The sequence below is a fragment of the Galeopterus variegatus genome, unplaced genomic scaffold, assembly GCF_000696425.1.
Source record: "Galeopterus variegatus unplaced genomic scaffold, G_variegatus-3.0.2 Scaffold129, whole genome shotgun sequence".
Taxonomy (NCBI): domain Eukaryota; kingdom Metazoa; phylum Chordata; class Mammalia; order Dermoptera; family Cynocephalidae; genus Galeopterus; species Galeopterus variegatus.
In genome coordinates this window covers 631,485-650,993 of record NW_007726240.1, presented here as the reverse complement: position 1 = coordinate 650,993, position 19,509 = coordinate 631,485, and the positions used below count along the sequence as shown (strand labels likewise).

General features: G+C 55.1%; 1 protein-coding gene across 1 annotated transcript in view; it reads left to right on the top strand.

The window, feature by feature from the left end:
- RRBP1 (ribosome binding protein 1) overlaps nt 1-19,509 on the top strand; it is a 47,289-nt gene that overhangs the window by 16,547 nt on the left and 11,233 nt on the right. The window contains exons 3-9 of the mRNA XM_008588512.1: nt 1,174-1,296; nt 6,127-6,279; nt 7,186-7,304; nt 9,552-9,705; nt 14,087-14,225; nt 16,376-16,598; nt 19,317-19,407. Coding sequence (XP_008586734.1) covers nt 1,174-1,296; nt 6,127-6,279; nt 7,186-7,304; nt 9,552-9,705; nt 14,087-14,225; nt 16,376-16,598; nt 19,317-19,407 — 1,002 coding nt within the window. The remainder of the gene's footprint in view (nt 1-1,173; nt 1,297-6,126; nt 6,280-7,185; nt 7,305-9,551; nt 9,706-14,086; nt 14,226-16,375; nt 16,599-19,316; nt 19,408-19,509) is intronic.

Genomic DNA, 19,509 nt, shown 5'->3' with positions numbered 1-19,509 from the left:
GGCCTGCCCTCCCACTGGCCATGCTTAGGGGCCATTGCAGCTGGCCCCACGGTTCTGCCTTTCCCTCCCCTCCCCCTCAGGGAGTTGCATGATTGTGTGGGACCTGGAGCCCCAGCCCTTCCAGGAGGTGCCTGGCAGGCTAGCCACACCTAGCCTGCCAAAGCTGCAGAGAGAATGTTCATAAAAGAGCATCCCCTGCTCCTTCCCTGCCCAGGTCAGGCTGCATGAATCACCCTGCGAATGCTTTGGCTTCTGCCACAGCCCAGCCACTGAAACAGGAAGGCTCATAAGGTGCAGGACAGGTCTCTGCATTCCAGGGTGTCCTGGGGTTGGAACACAGGAGCCGAGGCCCAGCTGGTTTGTGGTCAGAGCTCAGGGTGTAGGAAGGAAGGTGGAGGAACGCATGTGTGTGAGGGAACCCTGTGAGAGCCCAGAAGTACCTCTGATTTCCCTCCCTCTGTCAGGGGCAAGGTCCGAGGCTAGCTCCCAGCCTCTGGTACCTCTGGCCACTGAGCTGTCCCCAAGAAGTGATGGTTGGCACATGTTCGTTCCTTAACTAGAGTTGGAATTCTAGGTAATTTTGCTGGAGAATTCAGTGGTTAGAGATTTTGGGGGGTGTCCAGAGAGACAGGCTGGGAGTCCCTGCCTTGAGGCCAGTGGAAGCCACTCCCCTTCTGGCTGTGACTCGGTGTGACACACATCATGCACAGGCCCAGCCATGCTGGGAGCTCCTCTATCAGCAGTGAAGGGTCTCCTAGGCATGGGTGGCTGGAAGTGGTCAGGATGACCACAACAGAGAGAGGCCCCTGCTCAGCTCAGGCCATTGTCCCTACTCCTCTCCCCCAGCTCCCATACTGCAGGCCGGTGACCTCCAGCCTGGCTCAGGGTGGTCTCCCAGCCGGAAGTGTTGGTCAGCTGCCCCTCAGAGGGGTTGGGATCTAAAGCTTTTGGCCCCAGAGCCCCTATACACACTGGGCCTGGGAGGCTCCAGCAGGCTGGGCTGCTTGTCCCCCCAGAAGTGTCTGTAGTCAGGATGGAACCACTCATCTTTGAAGCCCTGGCTCCCACTTCATCAGGTGCCCAGGCCTCTGCTCTTGTCTGATTGCTGGGGGTGGGGACAAACCAAGTGTCTGTCCAGCCCTTCTGTTAATGTGGCTGTGCGGGCATTTCCAGGCCACTCAGAAGGGCGACCCCGTGGCGATTCTGAAACGCCAGCTGGAAGAGAAGGAGAAGCTGCTGGCCACAGAGCAGGAAGATGCGGCTGCTGCCAAGAGCAGACTGAGGGAACTCAATAAGGTACAGCCCGAGCAAGCAGCTCTCCCTGTCCTCTGAGCTCCCACCCCTGGGGCCGTGGCTGGGGCTGCCCATGGATCACAGGGTCATGGGGTCGGCTCTGAGGTGGGCAGCTTTCCCACACGGGACCTCAGTTTGTGATGGGGTGGACCAGAGCTGGCTTTCACTGACCAGTCCCATGATGATGGGCCATCTCTTGGGGGCATATGCCTAGAATAAGGATGGGCACAGCTGACCTGAGGTTGAGCATTGGAGCACACACTTGGGGGATGGGCTGTGGGGGCTGCTTTCCTGCCTGTTTCTGTCGTCAGTGGGGAATATTGTGCAGGGAAAGGCCTGGCTCCTCAGTGTCAGCTGGCAGCTTGGCAGGTGAGACTTGTACTCTGAGTGAGTCGGTGATGGGTAGGGCTGGGGCATCGTTGAGGGTGTGCCAGGACCTGAGGCCTAGGGGGCTGCTCTTGCCCCTGCCAAGTTCACTCCCTTTCCTCTGTCTTCTGAAGGGTGAGTCCTGGTGCCCCATCCTTCCCAGAGGAGGTGCGGGGCAGGGCAAGGGACTCCTGGCTCCACGGAGCTGGTTACACTGTGTTGGCATGCTGTCTTTTCCCTGCCGTGCTATGGGCCTGCTCATGCCTCTCCCCGCTTACCTGCATCCTCTGTCTTGGGCCAAGCTTGGCACTGTTGGCAGTCCTTCTTCCTCTGGGCACCTCTGGTGCTCGTTTGTGAAGAATGGGAAGTGAGACAGCTGACTTTCTGTCCCAAATTTAGGTGAACTGTGCTCTGAGCTCTGAGCCAGATGGAAACGTTGGCTGGGTGGGGGACGGGCAGGAGCAGAAGATAGGCCTTGGGATGTTTTTTCTTTGTAATTGTTATGCCCAGGAGCAGAGAAAAGAAAGACAGGCCTCGGGTGGCCTTCCCTAGAGCTCATGTGGGCCTGTCTTATCTTTCAAGACGTGCCCACATACGGCTTTCACTGGAGCCGTCCTTGGTTATAGGTTGAATGCAGGGGCTGGAGCCACTTGCCCTGGCTCATGAGAGCCTTTGGTGCACGTCTCTCCCTGACACCACGCTCAGGAGCAGCACACTTGGAGTTAGGCATAGGCCGTCGTAAAAGTGTTCACACCACAGAGATTGGGAAATGCTACAAATCAGAGCCCTCCCACCTCCTAAGAGCCAGCTGACCAGCACACCACTGGTTAAGAGTCCACTGTTTCAGGGAACCATTCTTCCATACACTCCTTTCTAAACAAACTGAAAAATCCCTGTGAAAATTTGTCCACCCCCAAAGTCAAGCTCAAGTGAGCATTTGCACAGCTGCTTGGTTGTATGGGCCTGGTTAGTGACTTGTACCTGCCCCTTTAACTTAGAACGGGCTTGCAGTGTGAGGACTCAGTAGGTTGCAACCTCTGACTATGGCTTGTGGCCCCATCTCGTCCCCACTAGGGCAGTGTGGCAGGTGTGAGAGAGGGAGAGCCCCCTTAGAGACAGTCCCTTGTGCTGGTCACTCGGTAGGCAAGCTCTGCCTCAGTGGTGGCCACATGGTGTGACTTCCAAAACCACAATGGCAGTTAACCCACTCAGGACCACAACTGTGATTGTCATTTCCCAGCTCTCCCTCCAGTGCTGGGCCTTGGCTCAGAGGCGAGAAGTTCAACAGAGCATCCAGCCACAGCCTGCCCTCCCCAACCCACATCCTTCCTGCAGCAGGGAGGTCCTCATGGGCTGTCAGTGCTAGTGCCAGTGGCTCCTGATCTTCAGACCCAGGTCTGCGCCCCCAGCACTGCCTCGCCTGCCTGCCCTGCCTCAACCCTCCCTGCACCCCGCCCCATCCAGAGTGCCCTGCCCTTTCTTGCTTCCTCTATGCCTCCTCCTACTCTTCCCTTGGTCTCAAATGCCCTTTCCTGCTTAGCTGTCCAGAAATTTCCTTCTTATACCTGGAGACTCATTTATTCTTCCTCCCTTGGGAACCTTCTGGAGCTCCCCAGATTCCTGTTCCACATGGAGGTCACCTATAATTAGGCATCATGTGTCGCTGTCTGGCTCCTGTTGGATGTGAGTCCCAGAGAGCAAACACTAGCCACTGTGCTTCACCCAGCCTAACAGTGCTACCAGCAAGTGCCACCGAGGCCCTAGGCTGGCTCACAGCTGAGAGGAAGCCTTTGTTGGCATTTTACATCTTCCTCTTGTAAATAGTTAAATGTTTGGAGTTTATGCATTTGGCCATTTTCTCCCCCTGTGCTCCTGGAATTCATGGACATTGGGTTCCAGTAGCTGTCTTTTGAAGTCCTGAGCTGAGCTGACGTGTTTACTTCTTTGCTGTGTCGCATCTCCTAGCCCGACACCGTGGAGGGAAACTGAGAAAATAAACGATTGAGAATGTAGAAGTTCTTACCTCAGTCCCCACAGGAGTTGGTGAGACCGATAGGATCTGCATTTCGTGTTCTAGTCTCTTCCACATATTTTCTTTGTACTTGAAGAGAAGTTTTATAGTTGAAAAAGAGGTTTTGCTTAATTTCATTTCTTGGGATCCGATGCTGAAGGCACGATTTGGATGCACTGAGATTGTTTGGGTCATCTCCTGAACGTGTGAAGTCCCAGCAGAGTGGGGTTCAAGGACCAGTCCAGGCACCTTGAGAGTCTTCAGGGCCCAGCGTGTGGGTGTGAGGAATCCAGGTAGGGCTGCAGTGTTGTAGACAGGAAGGCACAACCTTCTGGAAAGCCTTTCCAGCTGTCTCTTCTACGGCCACGCTCCCGACTAGACCCATCCTGTGCTGACTGGGATACTCAGCTTTAAGGCCTGGGAGGAGATTGGGCCCTGAATCAGGTTGCAGTTAGGGAGCCCGAGGGCCTCTGGGATGCTCAGAGCGTGTGCTCCTGGGGTGGGAGGAGTCCCTGTTGTCAGCTTTCCTGGTGGAGGCTGCTTCCTGTTCAAGCCTCAGCTAGGCCTTGTCTTTTTTTAAAAAAGCCCAGAGGCCAAGGAAAGGGGTAAGTTCCATTGAATTCTGGTGGCTTTGGAACCCTGACCCCCAGGAAATTGGGACCTGCATGCCTTGAGCTGGGTGGATTCCCAGAAATGCGTGAGACCTGCCCAGGGCTGGGGCAGGGTATCCCTGGGTGTCTGGCATGTCGAATAGAAGTGGGCAGAGGACAGTCCGTGTGTGGCTGTCCGCCTGCCATCTCTATGGCCATGGGCATGCCAGGGCCTTTCTGAACTTTGGTTTCTTTTTCACAAGGGTGGGCCATCTACTTTGAGGGACTGTTGTGTGGGAAACCCAGCAAAGAGAGGAGCCTTCCTGCTTTGCTGGTGTGTGGAGGCTTCCAGCCATCCCCATCACACCCGTGTGCCAGTGGTGGGCTGGCAGGGCCACGTGAGTTAGAGGAGGAGGCACAGAGGAGCCCTGGATTCACCGCTGACTTGTCCTCTGCTGCTTGCCTTGAGGCCTCCCCAGCTGGGACAGAGGAGTGGGCAGCATCATCATCCCCCTGTCTGGGAACCTCTTGGGCTTGCATAGTCCCAGGTTCAGGCCCTGCCCCTGCCACTTGGAGCTTCTCCCCAGCCTTGGACCGTGTATCCTCTCCAAGGCTCAGTGACCTCAGCTTGCAATGGAGATCACAGTCCTCGTCTTACTAAGAGAGTTCAGCGAGACCATGCTTGTCCTATAGTGGGCACAGTGTTAGCTACCCCTCCTGTTTCTGAGATAATTGGTGGAGTTCTTGTGGACTTACCATGCTGGGCAGAGCCAAAAAGATTGTCTTTGAAAAGTGGGGCCATTGGATCCCAGGTGGTTCCAGGGGGTGCCAGGCACACAGAGGGAACAGCACTGGCACCTGGTGGGCACTGTTCAGCTCAGCCCTCTCCCTGGGACTCTTTCTCATCTCAGGCAAGGGGACAGTCTGGCCTTTGGGAGGGGCTGCCCTATAGCCGTAGCAGGGGAGGGAGAGGATGTCTCCCCTCCTGGTTCACTGCCCAGGACAAGCAAAGGGCAGGGCCTTGAATCTCGTGGGACACTTGTACCCTGGTTTTCTAGGCCAGCTGTGTTCTTAGTATATTTTCACATCAAGTAGGTGCTGGTCGGGCCAGAGGCCCGCCTCTAGGCACGGAGTACTCCTCCCCAGGGGCACGTTATGTTGCCCCTTCCTCGAGTTGTCACCCCTGCTGCCACATGGCATCCATCCATTGCCATTTCTCAGGGATGACAGAGACCACGCCAGCCCTTCCCACCCTGCGCTCTACCCCTGCCTGAGGCACCAGGTCCCCAGACTCGGCGTCCTGTGTTCATCTGTGGGCATCTGGTACTGAGCAGGGCAGAAGTTCCCCTGAAGACAGACAACTGCCCATGGAGACCCAGGCCCTCCAGGAGTGGGGCTGATCCCTTAGCCACGGTGGGACAGGCAGCTGTCCCTGTCCCCACCCCACCCATCAAGGTATGCCACCTTCTCAGTCCTAGTAAAGGTGCTTGAGTAGAATAGGCATTCCAGAAACCTGGATGTTGGTGACTGAGCCAAGCCATGGTGTTGTAATCACAGGAGGGCTGAGCCAATGCCCTGTAGAGCCCAGGGACAGCACAGCATGTCTTTCTGCTGTGTCCAGTGCCTCCACTGTGGCCAAGGCTTGACATGGAACCCACAGCCGGCCAGGGCCAGTAGGATTTCCCAGGGATCCCCTGCCACCACTTGCTGCTCCTGCTGCCACTGCCCTGAGTCTGTCTGAGAAGTCAGCCGGCAGGAGGGGTCCGCACTCTGCTCTCAGCCTCCTCCCAGCCCCGCTCTGGCAACGTCTGATGAGCTCCCGCCCCCACCCAGCTCACAAGCCTCTCTCTGCTGCTTTCCTCCCAGGAGATGGCAGCAGAAAAGGCCAAGGCAGCAGCCGGGGAGGCCAAGGTGAGAAAGCAGCTCGTGGCCCGGGAACAGGAGATTGCAGCCGTGCAGGCGCGCATGCAGGCCAGCTACCAGGAGCATGTGAAGGAGGTACAGCAGCTGCAGGCCAAGGTGGGCAGCGGCCGCCGGGGGGATGGTGAACAGGGGTGCCAGGGCGGGAGCGAGGAGGGGTTGAGGATGTCCGCGGGAGGGTCTGCAGAGTCTGGTTAGATTATGGAGGGGCAGGGGCTGTTGGATTGGGCTGGACAGTGTCAGGCAGCTCATTGTGTGTGTCTAATGTTAACAACCAGGAAGGTATAAAAGACATTTTCAAGAGCCTATCCTCAAGTGAGTAACCAGCCTGTGTCCCCCTCTCCTGGGTGCCTGTGGTCCAGTTGTCAGCCTCCATGTGAACCAGGAGTAATGCTGGCTCCACCTCTCCACACATGGTTGGGAGGATCCCATAAATAAGAGGCCTGAAAATTGCACAGCTCCAGCACTGGGCTTGAGGCCAGCACTGGTGGCCGCCTGTCTAGACCGGCTGCCATAGTCAGAGCCTGACACTGTCTTCTGAGCCTCTGTTGTGTTCATCTTCATCATCGGCTGTGGCCTCTTCCCCGCTGCATGTCTCTGGATGGGCCATGGCAGATTAGAGGGCAAGAAATGAGTCTTCCTTGGGAGAGGTACAGACTGTGGCTGTGACCACGAGCTTTATCTGAGAACAGAACCCGTGTGACCTCAGAGGCAGCTGTGCACAGAGCGTGTCTGAGGCTCGGAGTCAAGTGCTCAGTTGTGGGCAGGCCATGAGCAGTGGGGGAGAGGGGGCGTGTCACTGGGAGGTCACACTTGGCCTCTAGCCCCTGACACGAGCTGTGTGATTTTCAGGCCCCTTGTTTTATGGGATCCTTCCATAAAGGAAGGCGGAGCCTCCTGGGGGTTTTCTGTTGTTGGGTTGTGTCCTTGCTGACCCCGGTTGAGAAATCAGTTCTCTTTGTGAGGCTGAGCAGCACTCTGATGTCCTTGTCGATGAATTTTCAGATCCGGACTCTGCAGGAGCAGCTGGAGAATGGCCCCAACACTCAGCTGGCCCGTCTGCAGCAGGAGAACTCCATCCTGCGGGACGCTTTGAACCAGGCCACAAGCCAGGTGGAGAGCAAGTAAGCTGAGCGTCCCCACTCAGACACAGCCATAGCACATCCCTGAGGGGCTTTGGAGCCAGCAAGGGGTCCCCAGGCTTCTTTACTGGGTGTATGGCCAGCATGGCAGCCGTGCGTGGCCATACACATGTACATAGAGGGCCATGTGTGTGGTTCTGCTCCCTCCCTGTACGGTGTCCCTCCATCTCCTGTGTGGGTTCTGAGCAGCTGAGTGTTCTGACAGGTGGCCGTGCTCCAGCCTGCAGCCTGCGCTTGCCATGCCTGGTGTGCATGGATCTGGTGCCCCCCAGGTCCTGGCTGGTGCTGCCATCTGACTCTCCTTGAATAGCGATGATGCTTTCCCCAGTTATGAGAGGTTTTTAAAAACTCCTGCTTGTGGCCCAGAGTATAGAGGCCCAGCAGTTTGTCCCGGATGCGAGTTTGTTGGTGGTTAGGGAGCTGCTATGGGCTTTGATTCCGCACTAGGAACAGTCTCCTGCCGTGGAGGGGACGTTGCTTCTGATGCATGGACTGAGTGTTGTTTCACAGTGCATGGGCCACCTTGCTTAGCACCGTTCTCCATCTCAGTGTTCCCCTGAGCAGCTGACGTGCTGGGGAGTGCACAGAGAGTTGCCAACCCTGCAGTGGTGCTGCACCTCTGGTGTTAAGTCCAGCTGTGCTTTCTTCTGCCTCCCTGTTTCAAGCGTGACAGTCTCAGCAGGATGGCCCCCAAGAAGCCCGCTGCATTATCTTCCCAGACACATTTCTTTGCCCTCTGGCCTGAAGTGCCCTGCAGGGACTTTCTGGGGTTCTGGTGGGCTGTGTCTTGCTAACGCCAGTCTAGAAATCAGATCTCTTTGTAAGGCTGAATGGCACCCTGATGTCCTTGTCAGTGACTTTGGAGCATCTGCCCTCACCAAGAGGAGGAGTGAACTGAAGTGGAGTGCGTCGGCACCCTTAGTCCTTTGGCTGCGACTTGGGCAGAGAGAGCCCAGCACAGGAGCTGGACAGGGAGGGGAGCCTGGGCCACATGTCTGTTTTTCTGGTGGCCCCCCTGGTATGAGGTGAGGTCTAATGGTCCACCTCCCCCAGGCCGGTCCCTCTGTCCAGGTTTGCTCTGGGTGTGTCTGCACACATCTTCATCCCTGTCTGATCCATTGGCGGGTTGGAGGTTTGTGGCTGCCGTTTCCTCAGAAGCCATAGCAGAAGGTGAACACAGAGACTGAGGAACGCTCTGGCCTCTCATGTACTCTCTTGTGGCCTCCTTACTGCAGAAAGCTCTAAAGCCTGGAGACTTGTCACCCCAAGGTGGATGCTGCTGACGCATGTCAGTCTGGGATCCCTGACCAGTGTGGGGTGCTCAACAGCAGGGGTTTTCCCAGGCCTGAGCTCAGCTCCAGGTCAGTCCAAGGGGCTGCCCACCCAGGCTCCCACCTCCATCCCAGCTCGCTTGAGTCTTGGCATCATAAGGCACTTGAGCTGACAGCCCTGCAGAGAGCTCTGAGGCAGCTTCCCCAGTGTAGACTGAGGCAACCAGCGTCAGAGAGTTAAGACTTGCCACCTCCACTTGGCCTGGTGCTGTCCCCCAGGGTTGTGGACAGTCTTGTCTGTACCTTTCGTCTTGGTGGTGCTGTCCCTTGGCTGGATAGTCAGTTCCCTGCCTTGAAGAGGGGGTGTCTGTGCTAGTGAAGCAGCCAGCATACTGGTTGTGCTCCTCCTGCTAGAAAGGCAGGCCTCCAGCTGCCCCACTTTTCCTGTCAGTCGAGTGTCCTATGACTCCAGAACATTCCTCTTGCATCCTGAGGCCCAGCTTTTGAAGTGCCGGGCAGTGTCCCCGCCTGGCCATGGTCTCTTCAGGCAGTAAAGGGGGCTGTAGACTCCCGCAGCTGCTGCTGTGGCCCTGCAGAAGGCCGAAGCAAGTCAGCCTGTATCTCAGGGCTTGTTTGCCCCCAGAGCAGCAATAAAGAGAACAGCGTCTGGCCTTTTGTTCTGTCTGAATTTCCAGCTGCTTCTGAAATGGGCTCCTGTGGGATGCTTAGTGCACACTTCGCTCTTTACTTCTCTGGTCCATATGCTGGTAAAATAACATCTTCAGTAAAATACACTCCAAACCCCACGTGATGGATAATGCAAAAGGGGCTTTGGTAATGGCACCAAGACTCGGGCAACTACTTACAAAAGAGCAGGTGTGCTGGTGGGAAGGCTCTGACCACGGGTCCCCATCACCCTTTTCTGTCCATCAGTCAGGGGCTGATGACTGTCTTGCAGGCAGAATGCGGAGCTGGCCAAGCTCCGTCAGGAGCTCAGCAAGGTCAGCAAGGAGCTGGTGGAGAAGTCGGAGGCTGCACGACAGGAGGAGCAGCAGCGGAAGGCTCTGGAAACCAAGGCAGCCGCCTTTGAGAAGCAGGTCCTGCAGCTGCAGGTGAGTTGGGGTGGCAGCCGCTTCGGTGCCCTGTTCACCACTCAGCAAGCCTGTCTGCATAGTGGATTTGAGCTAGGGCTCGCCCACCCACACTGGGTCGTCCCTTTGCAGTCGTGACTGCGACAGCTGGAGATGTAGGCTGGGCTGGGGCTCAAGCCCTTGACCTGAGCCTGGTTAGCAATAGCGATAGAAAGCACCCATTCAATGCTAGCTATGTCCTAAACATTGTCCTGGGTATTTTACAAGCATGAACTCAGCTATTTCTCATTGTAACGCTACGAGGGTACTGTTAGTGCCTACATTTTACCCATGAGGAAGTTTGAGGCACAGAGGAGTTAAGCAACTGCCCCAAGTTCACACAGCCAGGACGTGGCAGAGGCAGAATTTGAACCCCTGAGTCTAGCTGCAGAGCTGTGTTCATCCTCCCATACTTGCTACCACCATGGTACCTCAGCTCCCAAGTAGCCACCCCAACTAGCTGTCCACAGACACAGCCCCTGATTTCGAGGCCAGGTGATTATTTTCTTTTTTCTCAGCTTCTTTGGCCTCGAAGCCTGTTTTCCCAGGAGGATGCCCATTGTCCTTCAAGAGAGGAAAATTGTCCTCCTGTCTCCAAAGTGCACTGGGCAACCTCCAGCATGTTTTCCTCAGCCCAGATGCCTTGGTGCCATTGACCTGATGACTTGTGATCCTCCAACTGGCCCATGTCAGGGCAGGTTGACCAGGCGTGGGGCAGCTGCCTCAGGCATGACAGTTCTGGGTGTCATGCAGCTTTGGGTTTGACTTTTCTGGATAACAAGGAGATCCTTGTGACTCAGGGGCTTTGCAGCTGTTCCTGCTCTGTCACTGAAACCAGGCAGTAGTGCATGAGGGCACTGGGGCTGTCTCTTAGAAGGGACTAGACTACCAGGCACAAAGTTGTAAGGATGACATTCAAGTGTGTATAAGGGACTAAAAGAGAACATGAACAAGTAAACAACCTCTTGAATTTAGGTGGAATTGAGACGGGCGATGGGGTGTTTTCTGATTTTCATGTAGAGAAGATCCACCCAGACCAGTGAGATCAGACCTTTGGGATGGGCCAGGCCGTGGTTATGATTTAAAGGTTCCCAGATAGTTCTGGTGCATCTGGGGCTGGTGAACTGCTGCTCTTGCCAGTGTGAGTGTTCACTATCACGTGACCTTCCCATGAAGGACCCAGCCTGGGCCAGAGGCCTGGCCCTGGCTCTCACCAGTAGGCCACAGACTCCCAGTGTCTCCTGCCCTCGGCAGGCCTCCGAGCCCTCATCCCCAGCCTGCAGCTGGACAGAAATCCATTCTTTCTGGTCTAATACCAAAGATTCTATGACTGCGGTGGTGGTGAGGGAAGCCAGGGGCGTGCAGCTGCCTCTTTGTCCCTCATGGTGATGACAGTGAGCCCTCTGGCATCAGCTGCCGGTTTCAGAGCCTCAGTTTCCCCATCTATAACATGGGCATGACAGTAGTACCTGTCCCATAGGTGGCTATGGGGATTAACTGTGCCAACACATGCAGAGTGCCTAAAACTAGAACGTTACCTTGCACTGAAAAAGAGCTCAGTGAATGTGAACTTCACAAAGTCCCGTTCAAGAAATCTGCAAGTTAGATTAGAAGATTAGGTTGTAAGAAGCATCTCTCCACGTTAAGCCGAAGTGAAAATGGGTCTGTTTCCATTCTGTGACTGTTCTTCCTTCACCTGAGGCCCCCGCACTGTGAGCCAGCTATTTGGGTACCAGGGTGGGCGTGGCCGCCTACGCTGACCTTGGATCCCAGAGCGTTGGCCTCAGAGAAGGGACTCTCACTTCCCGACCCTCAGTGCCTGTGTCCCTTTGGATGGCTTGGTGGGGCCTGCTTGGGAGAAGGTGACGATTGAGGGCACTGACGGTATCTGTCCTGGCTCCTTATTCCAGTGGATGAACTGGATTGTAGAAATCCAGGAGGGTTTTTATATAAGTCCCCAGTCAGCCTGCCCAGCCTGGGACCAGCTTTGAAACTGTTCAGTATGGGCCGGCCCCGTGGCTCACTTGGGAGAGTGCCACGCTGGGAGCACAGTGGCACTGGGAGCGCCGAGGCCGCGGGTTCGGGTTCTATATAGGGATGGCTGGTGCGCTCACTGGCTGAGCGTGGTGCGGCGACACCAAGTCAAGGGTTAGGATCCCCTTACCCGTCACACACACACACACACACACACACACACACACACACACACAAAAAAAAAAAAAAAAAAAAAAAAAAAAAAAACCAGTATAATGGCTGTGCTAACCACGTTCTTCTCCCATGTGCAGAGAATTGTCATTTCAGGTCCTAAGGTGTATGCACCTGGTTTCCATTAAAGATTTTAAGTTTTTGGTTCCTAAGGGTAGGTAGGTTTTCGTTTGCTTGTTGCTAGAACCCGTGTTCTAATTAATGCTGGTAATGAATGGAAAAGCATGTGTAGTCAGTCTCCCTGCAGTCTGAGCTGGAGTCCCTTTTCTTAAAGAAAAAAAAAGAGAGAAGAAGCTGGTGGTGGTTTTTTCAGTTGCAAATGTCCCTGCCCTATCTGAGGCGCTGCAGAGTTGGGAGGGCATTGGAGCCGGTGGGAGGCTCGCAGCTCCTGCGCTTGATGCTGTAGCAGAGGAGAAGCAGGGTCTGCTCTCTGGGGAGTGGTTTACAGCCATTCCTCCGTTTGTTTCTTCCCTTGGAGTTGGAACTGAACTGATCCCCTGCTACGTTCTAATGTAGAAAAAACTGTGTGTCCTAAAGCTGCCCTGATTTTCTACTGCACAGAGCACATTTATCCACAGCCTTGGCAATGGCGTCACTGGTTCCAGACCTGCCTCTGCCTGGATAGCTCTTATCAAAGCAGTTAGCTTAGTGCTGGGTTCTACAGCAGTTGCCGTAAAAGAGATTAAAAACTGGGGTGTGGATAATATCAGCTCATTAAAGGTGTTGAGAGGGCTGGCCAGCCAGCTCAGTTGGTTAGAGCACAGTGTTGTAACACCAATGTCAAGTGTTTTGATCCCTGTGCCAGCCAGCCGCCTATGTACATACATACATACGTAAGTGAGTAAATAAATAATAAATGTGTTGAGGGTCAACTTAGAACTTCCTTTAGTTAACAAGAATCATTGGTTGACTGGCCACTCTTACCCTGTCCTGCCCCCAGACAAGCTTGTTGATTAAATAGTCAGTGATCTGTCCTTTTGGGGGACTGAGTCCTTCAAAGGGCTGCTTAAATGGGAGGCCCTACCAGCACATCTGCCCCAGGAGCCCTGTGTATGGGAATCCTTGCCATATGGACTGGGATGCTGATTGGGACTGCCAGACGTTGGGAACAGCCTGCCTGCCATGCAGGTCAAGGCTCTGTGTGACTGTTAAACAGGGGCGAGGCGGACTTGCCTGTGCAGATGTGGTAATGTCTCCAGGACACTAGATTGGACCATTCGAGGTTGCCATTGCTGTAGGTCAGAAATGGTTGAACGCTGGCAGTTTCTATGTGGTTTTCTTTGGGTTGAATGTACCCCCAAAACTTAATCCCCATTGTAATTGTGGAGAGTGGGAAATCCTATTATGGTAATTGAAAGGTGGGGACTTGGAGAGGTTATTAGATTCTAGGACATGAAGTAGTGAATGGATTAATAATGGTGGTTGGGGGCGTGGTTCTGAGGGCTTTAAAAGGAGAGTGTAAGCGGAGGTTACTGTCTGCTCCACCATTTTGTGATGTGATACCCTGCATCACTGTCACCACCACCAAGGCCTTCACCAGCTGTGCTCCCTGGACTTTGGCCTTCTCAGCCTCAGAAACTCCAAACAATAAATTTTGTTTTCTTTATAAATTACCCACCCAGTTTCAAAGCATTTTGTTATAAGCAACAGAAGCAGACTAATACGAGGTTCAACCTAAGATTAAGTGAAAGAACTGAGAGAACTGCTACATAGAAGGATCCGGATCATCTGCCCTGCGTGTGTGCGTGGAAGCATCTAGAGCTGAGGGCAGCAGCCCACCCAACTGTCTGCCTCTGGGGAAGGAAAAGAGGGCCACACAGGAACCTTTGCTAGTGTACTCTGAATGGGTATCTTTGCAACAAGCACGCATTCTTGAATCACTTGAGAATGTAAAAGTATCGAAACCCAAAGAAGTGGGAAGGGAGTTTAGGTCCCTGGTAGCTGCTTCTCTCTGAAAGGATGTTGGCTGGGGTGAATTTTGTGCAGATTACAGAGCATTAAGGAATAAAGTTCCTTCTTGCATAGACAAACCAGAGACCACACAGGGCTTTGGTAGGTGTAGCATGGTCAGCATATAGAGCTTTGTCCTGACCTCACATCTACTGAGGGCCCCGCCTCCTTCTCTCTTCATGGCCCTTCTCTCTGTGCCCCTCCGCAGGCGTCTCACAAGGAGAGTGAGGAAGCTCTGCAGAAGCGCCTGGATGAGGTCAGCCGGGAACTGTGCCGCACGCAGACCAGCCACGCCAGCCTCCAGGCAGATGCCGAGAAGGCCCAGGAGCAGCAGCAGCAGATAGCGGGTGAGGGTGGTGTCGCGGTGACACTCAGCTCTGGGCAGGGCCCAGATGGCCTGTGCAGGGGACGGTCTGTGCACCCTCCCAGCCCCACTGCCAGGGCCAGAACTCAGTGTGCCAGCCCTGTTGATGGGAAGCCAGCACAGATCCCTCACTGTGCCCCTCAGAAAGTCAAAGAGGCAGGAACTACATGTCTTGTTGGGACCAGCTGGAGGCACGGGGTCAGGCCAGTAGCACAGTGTCCCTTGGGCACGGGCTCAGGGGTGGGACCTGTGAGGGCTGGGCATGGGTATGTTGGGGCGTGTACATCACCCCCCTCCCAAGCTGGGGCCCTATCTTCCTTCATGCCCATGGAACCCTGTGGCTGAGGGTGAGGCCAGGCAGCCCTGAAGTCATAGCTGGTCTCAACTGAAAGTGTGTTTATTCTGGGCCTTTCTGCTCTTCTGGATCAGTCAGTCCAAGAGGCCAAGCCAGGTTTGGAAGGTGGGGCCTGTTGGTCCCCCTGTGCTTCATGGAGAGGGTGGCAAGGATAGGGTGCCGAGGGCCTCTGCAGAAAGGGGGCAGACAGTGCTGGTGAGAGCTGGGCAGTCGCTGGCTCACTAGTACTTCCTGAGTGACTGCTGTGGGCTGAGTACTGCTGTGGGCACAGGACTGGGCCAGGAGTACAGCAGCAGTGCCAGGACACGACCACACAGCAATGCCCTCCGCACAGGGTCTTAAGCCAGGGCAGGGCTGGCAAACATTGCTGCTGTGAAGGGACAGGTGGTAAGTACCTGTGGCTTTGTGGGCTGGACGGTCTCTGTCACAACTACTCAGCTGTGCTGCTGTGGGCTAAAGCAGCCCTGAGCAGTGTGTAACAAACAGACCTGGCTGTGTTTGGAACAAAGCTTCATTTATAACAACAGGCATTCAGGATGGGGGTGGCCTGTGGCCCAGATGCTGGCCCCTGCTCCAGAAGGCTGGGGTAGTCATGGAGGCCTTTCTGAGGCAAGAGGGGGTTGTTTAAGCCTAGATCTGAATGGTGGAAGGGACCAGCCAGCACAGGCCCTGAGAGGACAGTGAACTTAAATTTGGCCTATACAAGAAACAGGGTTAACGAGTGGAGCTGGAATGAGAAGTCTGGTGACTGGTGTGGGGCGAGATGGGCAGGGCCCCGTCTCCCTCTCTCGGAGGAGTTTGGGTACTGTGTAAAGCATGATAGGAAGCGGTAGGGCAGGGGAATGACGTGGTCTCATTTGCCTGTACACTGTTGGTACTGGGCAGGGAATGGACCATAGTGGGCAGGAGTGGCCCAGGGAGACTGGGGATGAGGCTCTCACAGTTGTCCAGGTCCCAGGTACCAGGGCTTGGCTCAGGTGACCACAGAGGGTGCTGGTGAGGAGGAGAAAGATTTGGCAGGTGGTGGATGTGGAATCCACAGGGTTGGACATTGGGCGAGAGGTGGAAGCAAGAGGAAAACAGAGCAGCCAGGATGAGGAGACCCTTGGGGGGTCCAGAATGCGGAGTTTGAGTTATCTAATGAGAGCTTCATTTGGAAGTGGCAGGCAGCAGAGCCTGGAGTTGGGATGAGACCAGGCCTGGGGGGGGAGTGCATGTCATAGGCATGCTGGTGACACTTAGAGCCATGGGACTATCTGAGGTCACCTGGGGAGGAGGACACGTCAAGAGAAGGGGGCCCAGGGCAGGCCCTGCCAGCACTGAGAGGCCTGGGAGAGGAGGGGGACCCAGCCAGGGAGGTAGGGAAGGTATGGACCAGTGGGGTCTACGTAGTCACTTCCTAAAGAATTTCTGGCCGTATCACCCTTGCCCTTGATGTAAGCTTTTATGAGACAGAGTCTTCTAGAGAATGAATCTTTAGAAACTTCAACTAAAATCCACTTTAGATTTCCATCACTTTCTCATTAGTGGTGAGGGCATTTCATTCTACCCTAATGGTCCTCAAGAATGACACCAGTGTGTGACTTTCTTCCCTAGTCAATAAGAAGCCCCAGTGGTCAGAAGTGTGTCTTGAGACCCCAAGGCACACACAGGAGGTGGCAGAGGGAGCCCTGGGTGCCCCACGTGTGCTGGGGAAGGGGGGGGTGGGGCAGTGGGTGCGGTGTCCATCCCTGCATTTCCAGTCCCCAGCTTTCTCTCTTGTGTCTCTTCTGGTGCAGAGCTGCACAGCAAGTTACAGTCCTCTGAAGCAGAGGTGAAGAGCAAGTGTGAGGAGATGAGCGGTCTCCACGGGCAGCTCAAGGAGGCCAGGGCAGAGAACTCACAGCTCTCGGAGAGAATCCGGTCCATCGAGGCTCTGCTGGAGGCAGGCCAGGCCCGGGACGCCCGGGACGCCCAGGACGCCCAGGCCAGCCAAGCAGAGGCCGAGCAGCAGCAGGCTCGGTGAGCTGACAGGGCGGGCCGCAGGCTCCCTACCCACTGTCTTCTGCCTCAGCCTGTGCAGCCGACAACCCCTGAGCTGCTTGAGTCCCCTTACAGAGGCCCCATCCCTTCCCCCATTCCTCCAGTGACTTTGAGGACAGGGAACAGGCCTGGGCAGGGAAGAAGGCAGCCTTGCAGAGAGCTCTTGCCCACTCTCAAGGAGCAAAACTGTGTAGAGAGTGGCAAGTGCCTCAGAGGGGTGGGCGGACCTCCTGCCGCCTGCATCCGTCCATCCACCCATCTCTTCGTGGGGAAGGACTGGCTGTCAGAAGGTTCGCTCCATGTCCACAAGGCGAGGGATTTTAGGGACTAAGGTCAGTAAACCAAATGGGAAAAATGGCTGCACAACCAGAATGGAGACCTGGGATGTTGCCCTGGCTTTTTGCTGGACCACAGGTTTGGGACATTGGTGCATTTTAGAGCTGATGGCATCGCAGAGTTTTTTCCTTTGTCCATGAAGTGACTTCACTGCTGGCTAGACCTTGTTTTCCCTCAGTGTCAGCAGCACCAGTGCCAGGCCATGCCTGGGGACTGTTTGTTTGCTGTTGCTAAGGCCGGGGCCAACACCTTGGTAGGGCAGTTCAAGTCAGAGGCCAGAGTCCTTGTGACCATCACCTCTGTGGCATATGTCCATGAGCAGATGCCCACAAGCTCGGGAGGTGGGTCCTAGCTGCCGTGGCCGGGAGTCCGCAGAGCAGCCACATGGAGGAGAGGTGTGGAAGGGGTCCTCCATACCCTCACACATGGTCAGATATGTCCTAGGCCATCACAAAAGAGTCACCTGCCTGTGTGCATCTTATCAGATGCAGCTCCCCAAGCCACAGCCCATGTTCACTGGCATTGGGCTCTGTGTTTGGGGCCTGGGGAAGGAAGCCAGTTGCCCAGAAAGCCCAAAATGCCTTGTGGAAGACCCATAACCAAACCCTTTCCACCTTCCTTTCCCAGAAAGCACCAGCAAACTTCATTTCTCATGGTATTTGTTTGGGTAGACGTCTTTGTTTTTGTTTTTGTATTTTAAGATCCAATTCTTGGGCCACACAAAGAATTACTAGGATAACTAAGTCATGTTTTGCAGATTGGGTCGATTTTAATTTCTTGCATCATGCAGATGTGTATTGGTTTTTTAATTTCCTTTTCAAACGGTTTATCTGCAAATTGTGTCTTGGCTGGGCCATCCTGTTCTGGAGTAGAGAAGAGTGATTCAGCCCCAAACGTTTTTGGAACTCGGGCAGCAGCTGCGAGAGGGATGATTGTCAGAGTTTCCTTGCCACTGGCCTGTGACTCTTCCTCCTCCGGGTTGTGTTCTTTTGGGGTTGCTCTTGGGGTGGTCTGCTGGAGGAGTCTGTTGCATGACACAGGGCTGTGAGAAGAAAGTGGTGAGGGGCATCTTTGAAGGTCCCAGTGGAGCTTTGAGGGTGGTGGGGTCAAGGTTCTGTGAGTCTCAGACCAACACCCAAGATGCCAACAGCTGTCTTCAAGGCCAAATGCAAACTATAGGATAAAAATGTGAGGCTGTGCTGTGGCCAGAGTCCATTACCAGACAGCGTGGCCCGTGCTGAGATCACGTTCAGTGTTAGTATGTGCTGTAACGGTGTTGTTCGTAAAGGTTTTGACCATGGCTTACAGTTAGAAATACAAATACATATGTCCCCATCTGGCTGGCAGTGGCCAGACCACACCTTGCCTTCCCCAGGCTGGTGGCCTGTGGGGGCTTCTTCCCTGCCTCTCAGTGTGGCCCGAGTTGCTCTGATTCAGGTCACCATTGACCACTTCTGGACGTTAGATTTGACATATCCCTAGCTCCTCTCCCATCTGCTCTGAATTTCCATGTCCAAAAGTGTCCTTTTGCAGCTTATCCTCAGAGCCACTCTTGCAATTCTGCAGCAGTGTCGACCCCTCACTTTCTGGATTGTGAGGGTGGATGAGCCCACTGGGTCTCTGCATCTCGCTGGTCACATGGCATCTGGGTGTAATCTCAGGACCAGTTCCTCAGATCCCAGGGCACAGAACTGATGGCAGGAGCCCTTGGGTCTCAACAGACTAAGGTTTTGGGCAAAGGATGGTCCATCATACTCAGTGGGGAGTCGTGGCCCATTGTGAGCTGCCAAGAGCAATGGTGACAGTGACCATGAGTCTTTAGCTCGGGTGTCTACTGAGAAGGGCCGGTCCAGCTCTTCCGAAGGCCAGGTGTGACCGTGGAGAAGGGCCAGCTGACGTGTTCTGTGTGACAGGGCAGGAGCGGGTCTAGTAGGAGCTGCGTGTCAGGCAAAGGGGCTCAGTTCACTACAATAAAGAACATTCTGGACACACGACTGCGTGGGGTCCAACCTGCATTGTTCACTGCAGCCTCTCTGGCCTCCTCCAGCCCCAGTGGCCAGTGTCACCAAGTGGGACTCTGATGACAGCCTCTGGGGTCCTCTCCCTGGTCCCTGGGCACTCTGGATAAGAGGGAGGAGGGACTGAGGCAGCTGCTCAGGCTTCCCTGAAGCCGCACCCTGCAAGGTGGGAGCAGTGGAAGGGGACTGTCCCTGGCCGAGTGGCTCAGCCTCACAGGTGCTCCTCAACAGAATGGGGCCTCGGGCCAGTTTGGGCCCTGGGCAGAGGAAGAGAGCCTCAGAGACGAGGGCTGTGGACCCTCGGAACCTGGGCAGTGACCTTGACCTTGCTGTGTCCCCTCAGCCTCAAGGAGCTGGAGTCCCAGGTGTCGGGTCTGGAGAAGGAGGCCACCGAGCTCAAGGAGGCCGTGGAGCAGCAGAAGGTGAAGAACAATGTGAGTGTCAGGGGTGGGGGAGTGGCAGGAGATGGGGCCAGGATAACACAGGCCAGGACTGCCCAAAGGCTCTTGTTGAGTGGGACCTGCCTGGGCGTTCCT